The sequence below is a fragment of the Pocillopora verrucosa genome, chromosome 11 (genome assembly GCF_036669915.1).
Source record: "Pocillopora verrucosa isolate sample1 chromosome 11, ASM3666991v2, whole genome shotgun sequence".
Lineage (NCBI taxonomy): Eukaryota > Metazoa > Cnidaria > Anthozoa > Scleractinia > Pocilloporidae > Pocillopora > Pocillopora verrucosa.
This window is the reverse complement of record NC_089322.1, coordinates 1705109-1721968: the sequence shown is the minus strand read 5'-3', so window position 1 is coordinate 1721968 and position 16860 is coordinate 1705109. Positions and strand designations below refer to the sequence as shown.

At 40.9% G+C, this 16860-nt stretch overlaps 1 protein-coding gene and 1 pseudogene across 1 annotated transcript; one reads left to right on the top strand and one right to left on the bottom strand.

Annotated features, from left to right (window-relative positions):
- The first annotated feature begins 10260 nt into the window (after positions 1 to 10260).
- LOC131768460 (beta-1 adrenergic receptor-like) lies at positions 10261 to 11822 on the top strand. The gene has a single exon (XM_059084200.2). It carries the CDS (start codon positions 10689 to 10691, stop codon positions 11625 to 11627), a length of 939 nt encoding a protein of 312 aa, XP_058940183.1. The 5' UTR covers positions 10261 to 10688; the 3' UTR covers positions 11628 to 11822.
- Positions 11823 to 15510: 3688 nt separating this feature from the next.
- Positions 15511 to 16478, bottom strand: LOC131768398 (beta-4C adrenergic receptor-like; annotated as a pseudogene).
- Positions 16479 to 16860: the final 382 nt, after the last annotated feature.

Sequence of the window (16860 nt, the reverse complement as noted above, 5' to 3'; positions counted from 1 at the left end):
TAGGCCAAAGGCGATCACAAGAAAAAACATACTTAAGCTTAAGCTCATAAAATTCCCGGTCAGATTGTATCATGTAAGATCACCTGAAAACATCTGCGGACTAATTAATAGCTTAAGAGACACCTCTGTTTTCGTTTTCATATGCAGCATTCTGCTTTGAATAAATTTTTACCCCAAAAGAGTAAGGGAAGGTACATTTTTTATTGGGGGGGTGAGGGGGGTGGGTCGCACTTCACAGAATGGATTAATGTATGACTCTTTACAAATACCTACACAAAACATCTGACCCTCCCTCATCTCCTCCAAGACAAAAATAACCGGAAGTGAAAATAATTAACCGGAAGTGTTATTCACACAACCGCGTCTGCGCACAAACTAGTTAATTGCGTGGCGTGTGATTGCACGGTAAAAACTTGAAAATGGGCAAGGACGTACGAGGAACAGAAAGAGGAATATGCGCTTGTGGTAAATGCGAGGATTTCATGAGGTCAGAGCAACTTGTGGATATTGTGGCTGTTTGCCGACTCGCCATTCTGAAAAGGATGCCCGTTATTCCCCGACTCTGTTGGTGGTACATCGGGTGCGGGAACAAGTGAAAGTGCAAGTCCACAGAAGTAGAAAGATGAAGACCTGGGGTGTTTCCCGGACCCAAAGGGCGAATATACTGAATTCTCAAGTAATATTCTGCCAAAATGCTATCTGCCCTTTTGGATCACTTGTACCTACATGGAACGCTTTCGCCGCTGTTTCGTGACTGAAAGAAAGCGCCAATGGGAAGTCCGCGAGGCTTTGAAAGCAATAGCAATAAATTACAAGTTGGCTTTTGTGACTCCTGACAATCCAGCGGCTGCCGGGAGATTCATGAAGGAAAACTTTAGCGCAAAACGCCATGACGCTACCACTATTAAGAACAACATTGATGACCTTTCGAAGCCGCAGGGCAAAATCGAGCTGAATGCGAAAGTAACTGAAAATGGTGATGCGCTGTTCGATTCAAACGGACGGGATATTTAATCTGGCCATAAATTTAGTCCTAATGCGAATGAAGAACTCCTGGAGAGTTTAAAATCAATCAAAAACACTGTGGGCGAAACCATGGAGCTGTTGGAGAAGGCTCGAGATAAAGTGTGTCGTGATATTGCGTTACACGGTCACGCCACTGGGCCGATGAACATCTTTATATTTAGGAGACTAGGGAGACAACGAACACACACGTGGCGGCAGTCGAGTTCGCACAATAAACAACCCTTTTGAGTTCACAGAATCGTGACATGGTGTCAGGAGTGGGATCTGTTCACCCCTAAAGATGACAGAAGCAGCTGAAGCATCCATAGTTGTGCCACCAGCGCCGACTCAAGTTTTTATTCCCCCGTCAAATTTGCCCCCGCCGAAAGCGCTTAATTTTGACGACAATTTAGCCACCGCATGGAAACCGTGGAAAGCAGCGTGGCAGCGCTACGAAATCGCTACTGGTGTATATAAACAAGAGGGCATAGTTCGTGTGTCGACATTACTAAGCATTATAGGCGAGGATGGCGTCAGAGCCCACGACACCTTTATTTGGAACGAAGACGAAAACGCAGACGACATTTCACAAGTCCTGAAGAAGTTCGACGAATTCTGCATTCCTAGGACACAGGTCATATATGAACGCTATAGGTTCAACAACCGAAACCAGGAACCAGGCGAAAACATCTCGACGTATCTTACGGAGCTTCGAACGATCGCAAAAAACTGTGCACACGATACAATCACACCAGATGAAATTTTGCGTGACCGCCTCGTGCTAGGCATACGGGATGATCGCGTCCGCGAGAGACTTCTCCGTTTGAATGATTTATCTCTCCTACAAGCAGTTGACATTATTAAGTCGTCAGAACAGACCCAACAGCAAGTAAAGCTAATGGCTGGAGGAGACACTGCAGTTCATGCGTTACGGAAGGCGGGATCGGCAGAAAAACCTGAAGAAGAACGACAACTTAAGTCACAAGCATTTAGAAGACCGTTTAAAGAATGTGGAAATTGCGGAATGGTGCATGGACGTCATTGTCCCGCGTATGGAAGAACATGTTTTAACTGTGGGAGTATGAATCATTTTGCGAATAAATGTCGCGCTAATCCCCGAGGAGTGAAAAGTAGAGTTTCGGCGGTCCACGAAGCCGTCGACATGGGAAACGACCCCTACTACATTGGTGCTACTACTAGTAAGAGCAAGGGCCAGGAAAAATTGGCAGTGGTCAAACTCCACATTTATGGGCCAGATCCCAAGACAGAAGTCCAGTTTCAAATAGATACTGGGTCGCAGTGCGACATTCTCCCGGCCCAATTATACAAGCAAATCACTGGGGACACCCTCCTTCATCGCCTCAAACCATGCCAAAAGGAAATAGTCTCGTACACAGGGGATCGCCGCAAAATTGCTGGTAAAGCTACCCTGCCTGTGTGGTCCCGTGGACAGCGGAGGTCAATGGAGTTTAACATCTTAGACGGAGACTATCAACCGATTTTATCATTGAACACCAGCCTCAATCTTGGCTTTGTGAGTTTGAATAATTGTGACGTCCTAGCATTACACGTCAAGTGTCCCAAAGCCTCCTTGCTCGAAGAGTATGAGGACGTATTCGACGGATTAGGGGCCCTACCGGGAACATACAAAATAGCCATAGACGAACAGGCGCAACCAGTTGTCCACGCACCGAGGCGAGTGCCAGTAGCCTTGCGTCCATGCATCAAAAACAAGCTGGACGAACTTGTTGATCGTAAAGTTATTATTCCAGTAACAGAACCGACGCAGTGGGTATCCAGCATGTTGGCCATAGTGAAGCCAAACAAAGTACGCATCTGTATTGACCCGAGAGATTTAAATCGTGCCATTCGGCGAGAGCATTACCAGTTGCCGACTATCGATGAAGTGGCCTCCCGCTTAACAGGTGCCAAGAAATTTACTCTTTGTGACGCCAAGGATGGTTTCCACCAAATCCTCTTAGACGATGCTTCTAGTTTCCTGACAACGTTCAATACGCCTTTTGGGCGTTATAGATGGGCCCGCATGCCTTTTGGTATCTCAAGTGCGCCTGAAGTTTGGCAGCGACGCATGCATGAATTCGTAGGAGTTGAAGTTATCGCTGACGACTTCCTCATCGCTGGATTTGGCGAAACTGACGCAGAGGTCAACTCGAGCCTTGAAAAGAACGAACGTGCGTTCTTCAAGAAATGCCGGGAGTGGAACCTCAAGCTCAACAAACTCAAGCTGAAAAGATCTCAAACCGTGCAGTTTCATGGGCCACCTCTTGACTCCTGATAGTCTAAAGGCAGACCCAGCCAAAGTTGAAGCTATTTTGGATATGCCACCGCCGACTGATGTGAAAGGCCTGAAGAGGTTTTTGGGGATGGTCAATTATCTGGCCAAATTCTTGCCACTCCTGTCCGACATGACAGAACCTTTGCGAAGGCTTGAGGACAAGGACGTCGAGTGGTGTTGGCTTGCACAGCATGAGAAAGCATTTACCACAGTCAAAGAATACTTGGCCAAGGCCCCGGTACTGAAATACTATGATGTTACTGAAGAAGTGACAATCCAATGCGATGCCAGCATAACGGGTCTAGGTGCAGTACTGATGCAAAAGGGTCAGCCCGTTGCCTTTGCCTCGCGAGCTCTGACCGACACCGAAACGCGTTACGCTCAAATCGAGAAAGAGCTCCTCGCCATAGTGTGGTCAACCGACAAGTTCAATCAATACATACTGGGACGCGAAGTTGTACACATCGAGTCTGACCACGAACCACTAAGGGCAGTTTTTACCAAGCCAATACACAACTCACCAAAGAGACTCCAGAGAATGCTGATGGCCCTTCAGAATTACTCCCTGGATGTGCAGTATAAAAAAGGGGAACTTATGTGGGTATCAGATGCACTGAGTCGAGCATACCGCAACACCACCGAAGCCTCCAAGCACGATACAAGTCTGATCTGTACACTTGCCGAGATAGATCATTCAGAAAACCTCTCGATTGCACCATACAGGCTCGCTGAATTCAGAAACAAGATTGCCAGGGACCCAGTGATGCAAAAGCTAATCGGAGCAATCAAGGGTGAATGGCCAGTGTCAAGGAAGTCCTGTACCCCTGAGCTGACGCCTTACTATGACAAACGAAGTGAGCTTATAGAAGACAAGGGACTAGTATTCCTGGGGGAGCGATTGCTGGTACCCCCTTCCCTGAGAAAAGAAATGTTGAAGCAAATTCACCGATCACATATTGGAATCGAAGGGTGTTTACGTCGCGCTAGGGAGGTCCTCTATTGGCCCCTCATGAATTCGGAAGTAAAGGACTTTGTTTCCAAATGCTCAATCTGCCAGTCGTACCAGCCAGATCAGTGCCGCGAGGAATTGCAACCGTATCCGATCCCGTCGCGTCCCTGGTCGATGCTAGGTGCCGATTTTTTTGACCTTGGGCAACAACATTTCTTTGTCCTAGTCGACTACTGGAGTGGGTTCTTTGAAGTCCAGGAGATTAAGGTGGCCACATCTGCTAGCGTGATAGCTGCGTGTAAAGTACAATTCGCCCGCCATGGGATACCAGACGTGCTTATTACCGACAACGGACCTCAGTTTACGTCATCGGTGTTCAGTGCATTCGTGAGAGAATGGCAGTTTGAACATAGAACTTCGAGCCCCCGTTACCCCCAGTCAAATGGCCGCGCCGAGAATGCCGTGAAGACCTGCAAGAACTTGATGACGAAAGCGAAAGCGGATGGGCAAGACCCGCTGTTAGCCCTTCTTGATTGGCGCAACACCCCAACAGAGGGTCTAGGAACATCACCCGTACAGAGACTGATGGGACGCCGCACACGCACTTTCTTACCAACCCATGAAACGCTCCTGCGGCAGCCATCACACCAGGAAACAGCCACCAAATTAGCTGAGCGCAAGAAAAGACAAGCTCAACAATACAACAAAAAGTTTCTCCCTTTAGAGGCACTAAAGTGTGGACAGGCCATCAGGATGCGGCTTCCCGGAAGGGAGGAATGGAGTCTGGGGACCTGCATGAAAGCCTTGGGGAACAGGTCTTATGAAGTTGAAGTTTGCGGCAAGCGATACCGACGCAACCGTCGGCAACTGCGCCTGACCCCGGAAACAGCACCACCTATGAGTCTGGTAGAACTAACTCCGCCCGAGTCTACCCTCAAACCGGCGCCAAATCTGACAGAGCCAGGACCTCCTCCACCGGAGTTCCATGGCGAGACCAAAACAGAGAGAATGCCACCTGAAAATGAGATGGGAACTGAGCTTGAGCCACAAAGGATTGAAACTCGTCGATCAGAACGCAGACGTCGACCGCCTTTGTGGCATCAGGATTACCATATGAACTGAACATTGAATGATTGAGCCGCTAAATAGTTGTTGAGTCTGTTTCTATCTTTTTATGATTTCAATGAAGAACAATGTTTTATCGATTTTATGTGATTTGAACAGTGATCGAAACCGAACATTAAGTATTAATTAACTTTTGAAGATAAACATTGTAAAAAGGGGAAGATGTCGTGATATTGCGTTACACGGTCACGCCACTGGGCCGATGAACATCTTTATATTTAGAAGACTAGGGAGACAACGAACACACACGTGGCGGCAGTCGAGTTCGCACAATAAACAACCCTTTTGAGTTCACAGAATCGTGACAAAGTGGCGTCAATTTTCCCATTCAAACAGGGAAACGCGCCAAGGAAGTCGCGAATACTAAAGCAGAACCGCCACCAGAACCCCGCGCGGAAACATTACCGCCGTCGTAATTTCGTGTACCTGTGTAGTTGATGATGCCTATTTTTTGTAGCTGTAGCAAGGCTTAATATTATACAAAGAGTGTAAAGAGAATTAAATTGCTTCTTTCGTTTCTGCTTTTGTTTGTAGTCCATGTTCATTTCTTTGATGATATTTTGGGGGCTTCTTAGTACTCGGGAACTTATAAGTACAATCATTGCTGCTTTCGGTTTTCTTATCACATTTGTGGTGTACATCAGGACATATCAAACTGTACGAAAGCACAAGAATCACATTCAGTCCATGCAAATGCGAGACGAAGCTCAGTCTGAGGAGATAAAAAACTTAACTGTTCTCATTAAATCCACAGTTGGCATATTCTACGTATATCTCGTGTTTTTGATTTGCTATTTGCCCTATCTCATTTGCATGGCTGTTATTCCATTGACCCTCATGTATCTAAATTTATCTTGGAACCCTGTCATTTACTGCTGGAAGATTAGACACGTTCGACACGCTATCATGGACATACTTCGAAAGATGTCTTGGAACAGCAATCGGCCATTTCGGGTAAACTACAATCGGTCATCGAGTGTCGTCCATATTGATAACTGATCTCCTCTGTGTGGCTTACAAAGACTATACACAGTAATTCTTTAGGACAAAGTGAAATAGGAACAAACAAGATTGTACATAAACTTAGTGATATGGCCCGGCAGCCAATTTTAATAGTTCCAATTTTAAGTACACAATATATCGAATAATCACAACTGGAAGGGCAGAGGCTACTTTGAGCTAGAAAGCTGGCTTTGTCATCGATCGATCATGAAATTGTAATTATGGATGCAAATAAAAGTAGAATATGACACATGCTTTTATTCATATTAAGGTTTCCGTCGCTCTTAATTTCAGATCAGAATTAAAAACCAGTAACGGTGGTTGCGCTCTTGAGCTTCGGAAAAGTCTCTTCTTTCGCTTGTAAATTTTGCCCATGACTGCCAACTGTTTCGCCGAATCCCTTAAAACTAGCACTGACAACTAGATGAGATGCCAGCTTCAAATAAAATAGAAGGAAACCCGTGCCATCCATCCTTCTGCCTCAAAAGCAAAATTCCTAAATTACTCCTTAGTAATGGAAAACGAACTTCTTCCTATTATATACAGTCAACGCCTTGACTCCTTTGAATGTGTTATTTAAAGAAATTCTCGAGCAATTTGGGGACATGGTATTGATAGTAAGATTCTCAGAACTAAACAACAAATGAATCTAAGGTATAATCATAAATGAAGGGAATAAACTTCCAGCTCTTTCATTAGAAGTTAAAAAATTTAAATGATCCTACGATAAAACGGTATAGCGTCGCATTGCGAGCGTCTGGTAATACCGTCAGGAAGAAAAACAAACAGGAGCTAGTATTTACGAGGGAAGAAGAATCGATGTTAATCATTCCCTAATGAGTGGCTTCATAACGAAGATGGATTAAGCGACATACTTGAAAATTACACAAACAACGAAAAGCATCTAGTTTGCCTCAACACTTTTGTGGTAAAAACTTAGTCGAAGCAGAAACTGCCTATGAAAACGATAACAGAGGTGGCTATAGAGTTATTGATTAGCCCGCGCATGTTTGCAGGTGGTTCGTGATAATACCGTGAGTTTTGAAATTAAGTATGTTCTTCCTTGTTATCTCTTTCCGCTTAGATGCAAATAACAGATAAGTTTTGACATCAATTTGACAGTCATTTTTAATTTCTAGACAAGTTAATGGATCAATTAAGTGAAATGTAGTGAAAGCATTAGTCTCATAATAAAAGTGTTGAAAAGTTTATTTGTACAGATAATCGACGGCTTAAATTTCGGGCATATCTATGATCGAGTGTCTTCCACAACAATAGCTGAAATCTTCTGTGTGGCTAACAAGCGCTTTGTTTGGACGTTTGCTGTCGTTAGAGTAAACAGGGATGGGAGATACGAAATTGTATTTAGACTCAATGATATCCCAATGGCCAAAATTATTGGTCACTTCAATATTTTAATGAAATAATCTATGAAGGAATTGCAGTCGGAAAGACGGACAGATTAAATTGAATAGTAAAGCCGGTTTTACTTTAGTGAGATGTTGTTATTATGAAGGTTCTCGAAGAAGAAGGAATTGGGAGACATGATATTATGTGCATCAAGGTTTTCGTCGTCTCTTTAAAATCAAAATAGAATCTCGATGAGAAAAAAACAACAAAAAAATAAAAGAACAGAATCAACATGGATCTCAAGATAGACATGTAAAAGTAACAACAAGCCGTTGGGACTCAGGAAAAGGTGACCGCTACTGCCTAACCCTTGACACCCCTAACATCAGTATGCATATTCTCCACACTGGTCTCTATACATTTCCAATGACACTGATAAGGAGAATTTGCTTTCTATTTTTCTCATCACCTTAATGTGGGATGCAGGGTTGATGTTGTAAAGAGAAATTAGAAGCTAGTCACTCCTAGGGGTCAAAGGGTTGATATAGGTGACCGCTTGATAGAGGTGAAAATTGCACAAACTAAGTGGTACCATTTTCAGCACTTTAACAACTGACCTCCTAATACAGGGTGACCGCTAATACGGTGCTGCTTCATGCAGGTGCCATTATATTCCTATCTGACTCCTTGTAAAACGTCATGACAAGTTATTTATACTTGTTAATTAATTCTTTGTTCCTGCTGATCAGTATTTTGACAATTTTCGCTTTACTCAGTTCCTTCTAATATATACTTTTGGCCAAGAGATTGTAGACGATTTATAACCTCTTGTTTTGACGGAATCGAGAAATTAAAGTCCTGCGAAATTAAGTCACCGCTAAAACAAGTACTGAATGATTTATTATAGTCGAAAAGTATCTCTCAAAAGAAACTTTTAACAATTTTTTAACAAGGTTTGTTTTCTAAATAGACTCGTTAAACATGTTAATACTATTTTCATACTTTTACAACACAAAAACCCGAGAGTAACCCGTGTCTAAGCTACGCCGACATGGCTAATCAAGAAAAACTCATCCTTTAACAAAGATCTGAAATTTCCGCGTCTTAGCACAGACCTGAACCATCTGCAGCAATATTTGGCCTAATTGCTAAAACGTCGAATTTAAGCCACAGGTGTTGTCGCTGTTATAAATAGAATACTTTTTGGGTTCGGATTGCATCTCAGTATACAGTCATTGCACAGGTCCTTGTTAGTGACATGCAAAATAAAATGTGAAGTATGAAATGTTAATCAACTCATTTGCAGTATTTTTTTTTCGCCTTCATGGGCCGTTTGAAGCGTCTTTTTACTAAATTACTTCTGGACGCAGACGCCTCAAACGGCCCATGAAGGCTAAAAATATCACAAGTGCGTCGATTAACATTTCATTGAACTTTATTGAGATATTCAGACCGAGATGTGACTTAGATATGCCGGCAATTTTCAGAGTCTTATTCCTAACCCTCACATATTCTGTTTGTCTCATGTCAACAATAATTAACCATGAACGCATTGCGTGGTCCACCCGTGGAACGACACTTGAAGACGGTTTGCAAGTTACGAAAGATGGCTGCCTTCTTCCCAAGACATGTTCCACAGCATGTCCATGATAGCGTGTCGAATGTGTCTCATCTTTCAGAAGTAAATGGCAGGTTTCAAAGACGAATTAAGAAATGTGAGAGTCAATGAGTAAAACCAAAATACTAAGCTCATTTTCATTGCTTTCATTTTTTCCAGAGTGACAGCTATGTTTATTAGGATATTAATAAAACATAAAAAAGCGCATTTCAGGTCTCATTTATGAAGAATATCGCGGAGTTCTCCAAGGTTTCCTCGAAAACATGATGCGCGACGCGCATCATGTTTTCGAGGAAACCTTGAATAAAGCAGGCTCCACATGCGTGTCGAAATAACAAAACCAGTCTTATCCACACGGGCATCGGAACAGTGGGTAACACCATAGTTAGCGAATGAGAACGCGAAACAAGAGCAGGCGGACCGTCAAAAGCACGGAATAGCCCAAGTGATGCTTTTTGAGACATTTACTCCGACGAAATGCAAACGGTCGAAACTTCAGTTTTAGAAACTTTCCTCAGTGTTTAATTTACATTATCCACTCAGATAAAATCAAATTGTCTCGTAATACCCCCACCGAAGTACTACAGTTTCCTTCAAAACGCGCCCCCTTCGTTCATTTGCAGTTTTAATTTCTGCCAAAAACTTAACGGTTTCGCTCAAATTCAGTAGCCTGTGGACTACTATAATTTCGTATTCAGATCTTACCGTTTATCTGTAAGGGAAATGTAGGTTCAAACCGTTCGACCGTGAAAGGGGTGGGTACGAGACTATCTACGAGCATACCATCTCTGCCCGTGAGAAGGCTTGAGACGAATCGGGGAGAGGTCTGCCGGGGGTCTGGCACTACCTGCAGACCTCTAGCTGACTACTCTACAAAGGACAATAGAGAATTGGCTGCCATTGAACTGCCAATAAAGTAGCTAAGGATTATAAGAATATTACAGAGGCTTATGGGGGAGTCAGGAAAATTTTATCTTGACAACCAAAATCCTCCGACCCTCAACTCCCGTCCTGCGATAAACAATGATCAGTCCATCATTAAGCCACTAATTTTTTCAGCGTTTGTTTTACAGTTATAGAACATGAACAAGAAATCCAACGAGCTGTACAAACGTACTGTTACACGTGTTAAGCGAATGTTGGTAATCAAGGAAAACTGATAATTAATTTATTTTCTTTTAACTTCCTATCTCAGAACCGGCCGCAACCATCTGCCGAGATCCAAGGACTGTTTACTTCAACGTTGAATGACGGAGGGTACTATCGTTGTTATCTTCAGTAAGGCTTGTAAGAAGTTGGCCTGCTTAAATATTTCTCTGAAATAGTGGCTCCTAGCGAAAATCATGAACAAATTGTATTGTAACCAGTCTTCGCAATTTATGCCCACATTCACCGAACTTGAAGATCTTCGTTCGACTTGTATCACCAACTGCGTCTTTAACATTTTCCTTGCTTACACCGCCTTCATGTTGAATATTGTGACAATCTACGCCTTACACAAAACTTCGACAATGCCAAACAATTTGAAAACTCTGCTGCTAAGTCTTGCCTGCTCGGATGTTGCCGTTGGTTTGTTTAGTCAACCATTATACACTTTCTTTTTGATCAACTGGCTTCGACTAGACAATCCTGGCTGTAACACTCAACAAGTGCGGACGATTTCAACTATTTTATTTTCAGGTGCTTCGTTCCTTGGTGTTGTGGCTGTAAGTGTAGACAGGTTCTTAGCTGTTCATCTTCATCTCAGATACCAAGAGCTTGTGACTCACAGGCGTGTTGTTATTGTTGTGATTGTCATATGGGTATATAATGCATTTCTTTCTTTGATGATATTGTGGGAGCCTCTTGGTACTCTGGATGTTGTAGGTATGATTAATTTTGCTTTCAGTTTTATTATCACACTCGTGGTGTACATCAGGATATATCTAACTATGCGACGGCACAAAAATCATATTCAGTCCATGCAAATACGAAACGAAGCTCAGTCTGAGGAGATAAAAAACTTTACTGTCCTAATTAAATCCACAGTTGGCATATTCTACGTATATCTCGTGTTTTTAATTTGTTATTTGCCCTACCTAATTTGCAAGGCTGTTCTTCAAATCTACGGCCCGAGTATCGTATTAAAGAAACTTTATCTTTACTCACTGACCTTCGTGTACCTGAATTCATCTTTGAACCCTGTCATTTACTGCTGGAAGATGAAACACATTCGACACGCTATCATAGACATACTGCGGAGGATGTCTTGGAACAGCAATCAGCCATTTCGGATCAAATAGGGAGAAACAATATTATAGTATACATAAACTTATTGATATGACCCGGCAGCCAAATAATCGCGTAGTTCCCATTTTAAGTACACAATAAATCGAATAATCTTTAGTGTGACAGGGAAAGGCTAATTTGAGCAAGAAAGCTGGTTTTGTCATCGATGGATAGAGAAATTGTAATTATGGATGTAAATAAAAGTAGGATACGACACAAGATTTTATTCACATCAAGGTTTCCGTCGTTCTTAGTTTCAAATCAGAATTTAAAACCAATAACGGTGGTTGCAGACTTAAGCCTCGGAAAAGGTTTCCTTTTTCCCTTGTAAATTTTGCCCATAACTGCCAACTGTTTCGCCGAATTTCTTAAAACTAGCACTGACAACTAAGTGACATGCCAGTTTCAAATAAAACAGAAGGAAATGTTTTGCCATCCATCCTTCTGCCTCAAAAGCAGAATTCCCAAATTACTTTGTAATAGTGGAAACGAACCTCTTCCTTTTAATAAACAGTCAACGCTTTGGCCATCCTTAACGTGTAATTTGAAGAAATTCTCGAGCAAACAGCTAGGTAATAAGAATGACAGAGATGATCAATTCGGAGACATGGTATTGATGGTAAGATTCTCAGAGCTAGACAACAAATAAATATAAGTTATGATCAGGAGCGAAGGGAATAAACTTCCAGCTCTTTCATTAGAAGTTAAAAACTTTAATTGATCATACGATAAAGCGATATAGCGTCACATTTAAGGCGTCTCGTAATGCCCTCAGGAAGAGAAACAAACAGGAGCTAGTATTTACGAGGGAAGAATAATCGATGTTAATCATTGGCAAATGAGTGGATTCAAAACGAAAATGGATTGATCGATATCCTTGAAAATTAAACAAGCTACAAAGAGCATGAGTTTTGCCTTAACAATTTTGAGGAAAAAACTTAGTCGAAGGAGAATGCTGCATATGAAAACGAAAGCAGAGGTGGCTTTAGAGTTATTGATTACCCCGCAGATGTTTGCAGGTGGTTCTTTATAACACAGGGAGTTTTGAGAACTTAAAATTCAGTATGTTTTTCCTTGTTATTTCCTTTGTTTATATGCAAATAACAGATAGGTTTTGGAATCATTATGACAATTCTTTGCAATTTCTAGACAAGTTGATGGGTTAATAAAATGAAATGTATTGAAAACATTAGTCTCGAAATAAAAGTGTTCAAAAGTTTGTTTATACAGATAATCGACGGCCTAAATTTTGGGCATATCTATGATGATTACAAGGCAATTCGAAAATGCCTTTCAAAATTTCGGAGAATATTTCTAAAGCCTCGATTTCTCCTGGTTTTCAGGGGCAACAGAGTGGGGATCAGTTGTCGCCAAGAGAGTTTCGAGTTTCGAGGGGGGGGGGGGGGGGCTAAAGAAACTTGCTTGAAAGCTGACAAGGCAACAAGGGTGGAGGGGGTAATATGAATGTTACAGTCTTATGGGGGATAATGTTACTTTTATCTTGACACAACCAAAATCCTCCTTAGAAAATAAATAAAACATTACAAAGCCTTCAAGATGACAACAATACATTCTGAACAATAAACAATGTTTGGTTTTATTATCTTAACCGATAATAAGTTATGTAAGTTATGGAACTTTTGGTATCACTGACCTCGCTTTTCCTGAATGGGTTTTTGCAGTAATTGTTGCTTTTAGAAGTAAATGCGTACAATCTCAGTTCCCGTAGGAGAAAGCCATTGAAAATAGGTCATCTGTCATTTATCCTTCTAAGAGACTGGTCACTATTTATCTCCTGTGGGGGGAGGGGGGGCGTTAGAGCAACTTGGTCGACTCATGAGAATGTTTACACAGCCCCCCATATACTGAAGGTTCTCTAAGATTCCTATGGCCCCTCCCTTCCTAATTGACAGTAATTGGCAGTCAATTACCTGTAGTCCCCTCTCAACACTTTATTGACGACAGCTAAACCCCCCTCCGTTTTTCCTTAACCTTTTAACTCCCAAGATCTGATTGTTAATTCTCCCCTCTACCTGCTACACACTTCCTTGTAGGTAAGTTACAAGAATTTGATGTTAGATCAAGGTAACAACTTCTACCTGATAAGTTAAAGTATTCTCATGACCTATTTGCTGGATGATGTATGGATATTTTAGAGAGAAATTAGTTTTAAATCATTCCTGGGAGTTAAAAGGCTAAAGCCAGGAGAAATCGACCCTGTAACAAATAATCTCCGAGATTTTTAAAGACATCTTCAAATCATTACATAATCATCATGGATAAGCCCGAAATTTGAGCGGTCGATTATCTGTCAAAACAATTATTTTAAGAACTTTTAATACGAAACTAATTTTTTGACTACATTTTACACAACTGATCCATTAACTTGTCTGGAAATTGGAAAGAATTGTTAAACTAATTCAAAAACCTATCTGTTATTGCGTCTAAGCGAAAGGGGATTAGCAGCAAAAACATGTTTGATTTTAAGCTCATAAAATTCCCGGTCAGCTTGTATTATGTAAAATCACCTGAAAACATTTGCGGCCTAATTAATAATTTTACAACCACCTCTGTTTTCGTTTTCATATGCAGCGTTCTGCTTTAACTAAGTTTTTACTTCAAAAGTGCAACCAAAGGCAAACGAAATGCTTTTGCTCTTTGTTTAGTTTTGAAGCATATCGCTCAATCCATTTTCGTTTTCAATCCACTCAATAGACAATGATAAACAATAATTTCCCTTTCCTTCTTAAATACGTGCTCCTGGTTTCTTCCCTTCCTGAGGGAAAAACGCGACGCTCCAAATGTGACGCTTTACCATTTCATTAAAATTTAAACTTCTCACGAAAAAGCTGGAAGTTTATTTACTTCACTCATGATCATACCTTACATTTATTTGCTGTTTATTCCTGAGCTTCTTACTATCAATACCGTGTCCCTAAATTGATCCTCTTTGTCATTCTCATTATCTGCTTGCTTTAAACTTTCTTTAATTACACTTTAATAAGGGAGTTAAGGAGTTGACTGTTTATTAATATGAGCACCGTATACTATTCCAACACGCTATTTTTGGCCACTTTAATCTGCCGGCAAATTATCATAAACCAAGAAAGAACTATATTTTGATCAGCATGGTCACGCGAGAAGTGAGCTCTCGACACGAAATTGATTCATTTAAGATAGAAGTTATATGCCATATCATGGGAAATAGTAAGTTAGGTAAAACGCTGCAATTGGTCACAATAAGTTATTCAAAAGCTATTGTTTTGTTTTGTGTTTTACTATTTTCCAAACAAGCCTAGTTAATCGTCAGACTTGTGCAAACGAAAGCGACAACCATAAATTTTTTTTGATTGTAAATAGTTCACTTTGACACAATGATGTTAGCTGAATAAATGTCACCCTTCGAAGTAGAAAGAGGTAAATTGCAGGATGTAACGTGATCCATTCATTATAATTACCACAAACAGATGCTATTAACTCTATGCCCATAAACGTTTTTTCTCATCTAGGTACGAGCAATTGTTTTCGCGGACTTTATCTTACTCCTTATTAGGGTAATCCTTCTATGGAAAAAAAATGATTACATTGACAATAAAAACTCGCTTTTTCCTAAGTTAAAGCAGCGTTTTTGAAGATACTTCAAGGGAATTCCCCTCTGATCAATATATGGCTAAATAAAACATGACTTATCGAAATTTTGAGCCATATACTTCCTGTTTAATTGGCCTCTTTCGTTCCAGTTGTGAGAATTTGACGCATTGAGTATTTAAACTCGACAGGATACGAAATGATTCTGCTGCTGAGTCATACCATTAAGTTTATTTACAAAGTTCTTTCTCCCTGTTTCCTTTGTGGTAAACAAACCTTGCACAGTCCTTGTTAGGCGCACAGAGTGGATCAAGTATTAACATGGACGACACTCGATGATCGATTGTATTTTATCCGTAATGGCCGATTGCTCTTCCTAGACATCTTTCGAAGTATGTTCATGATAGCGTGTCGAACGTGTCTCATCTTCCAGCAGTAAATGACAGGATTCAAAGACGAATTAATAAATACGAGAGTCATTGAGTAAAGAAAAAATTGTTTTAAAGCGATACTCGAGCCATACATTCGCATAACAGCCGAGCAAATGAAAAAAGGCAAACTAACAACGGGAGATATACGTAGAATATGCTAACTGTGGATTTAATGAGAGCAATAAAGTTCTTTGTTTCATCAGAATGGGTTACTTCTTGTATTTGCATACATTGAATCTGATTTTTGTGCCGTCGGACAGTAAAATATAACCTGATGTACACCACGAGTGCGATAATGAAACCCAAAGCTGCGCCAACTAAATTAATAAGTTGCTGAGTACTAGGTAAGCCCCAAAATATCATCAAAGAAACAAATGCACTGCACACCCATTTGCCGATCACCACAACAATAACACGCCTGTGAGTCACAAGCTCTTGATATCTGAGATGAAGATGAACAGCTAAGAACCTGTCTACACCTACAGCCACAACACCAAGGAACGAAGCAGTTGAGAATAAATAACCTGAAATATTTAGCACTTGGTAAGTATTACAGTTAATATTGTCCAGTTGTAACAACTTGACCAGAAAAAAAGTGTATAATGGTTGGCTAAACAAACCAACAGCAACGTCCGAGCAGGCAAGACTCAGCAGTAGAGTTTTCAAAGTTTTTGCGATTGCCGAAGTTTTGTGGATAGCGTAGATTGTCACAATATTCAACATGATGGAGGTGTGAGTTACAAAATTGTTAAAAATGCAGTTGGTGATAAAAGTCGAACGAAGATCTTTAAGTTCCATGTATGTGGGAAAATAATCCAAAAACTCGTCACAAAATAATTCGCTCATGATATCAACTCACTCATAAAAGATAGCACCCTCTATTCCAGACAAATTGAAACGTGTTGCGTTTCTTTAGCAGGACAGTTTCTTCTTATTTCGGGCGGCAATTCTTTAGCTGATTCCACTTTCTACCTAAAATGTTACCTTTCCTCCCAAAAGTGATGAATTTCAACAAATGTAAGTCAATGATAAAGAAAGAACTTACGTCAGACAAATTAACAGATGGAGGTAGTCAAGATGTTCATTGGTATTGTAAAATCGACAATTTTCTCCCTAAGCTTTTTTTTTAAGTGTATGTTAAACAATGTTAACTCTTTTTCCTTAATTCCATAAAATTGAGAGGAGCTGTTTAAGACAAAAACCTGAAAGTTACTCTTGTCTAAGTGAA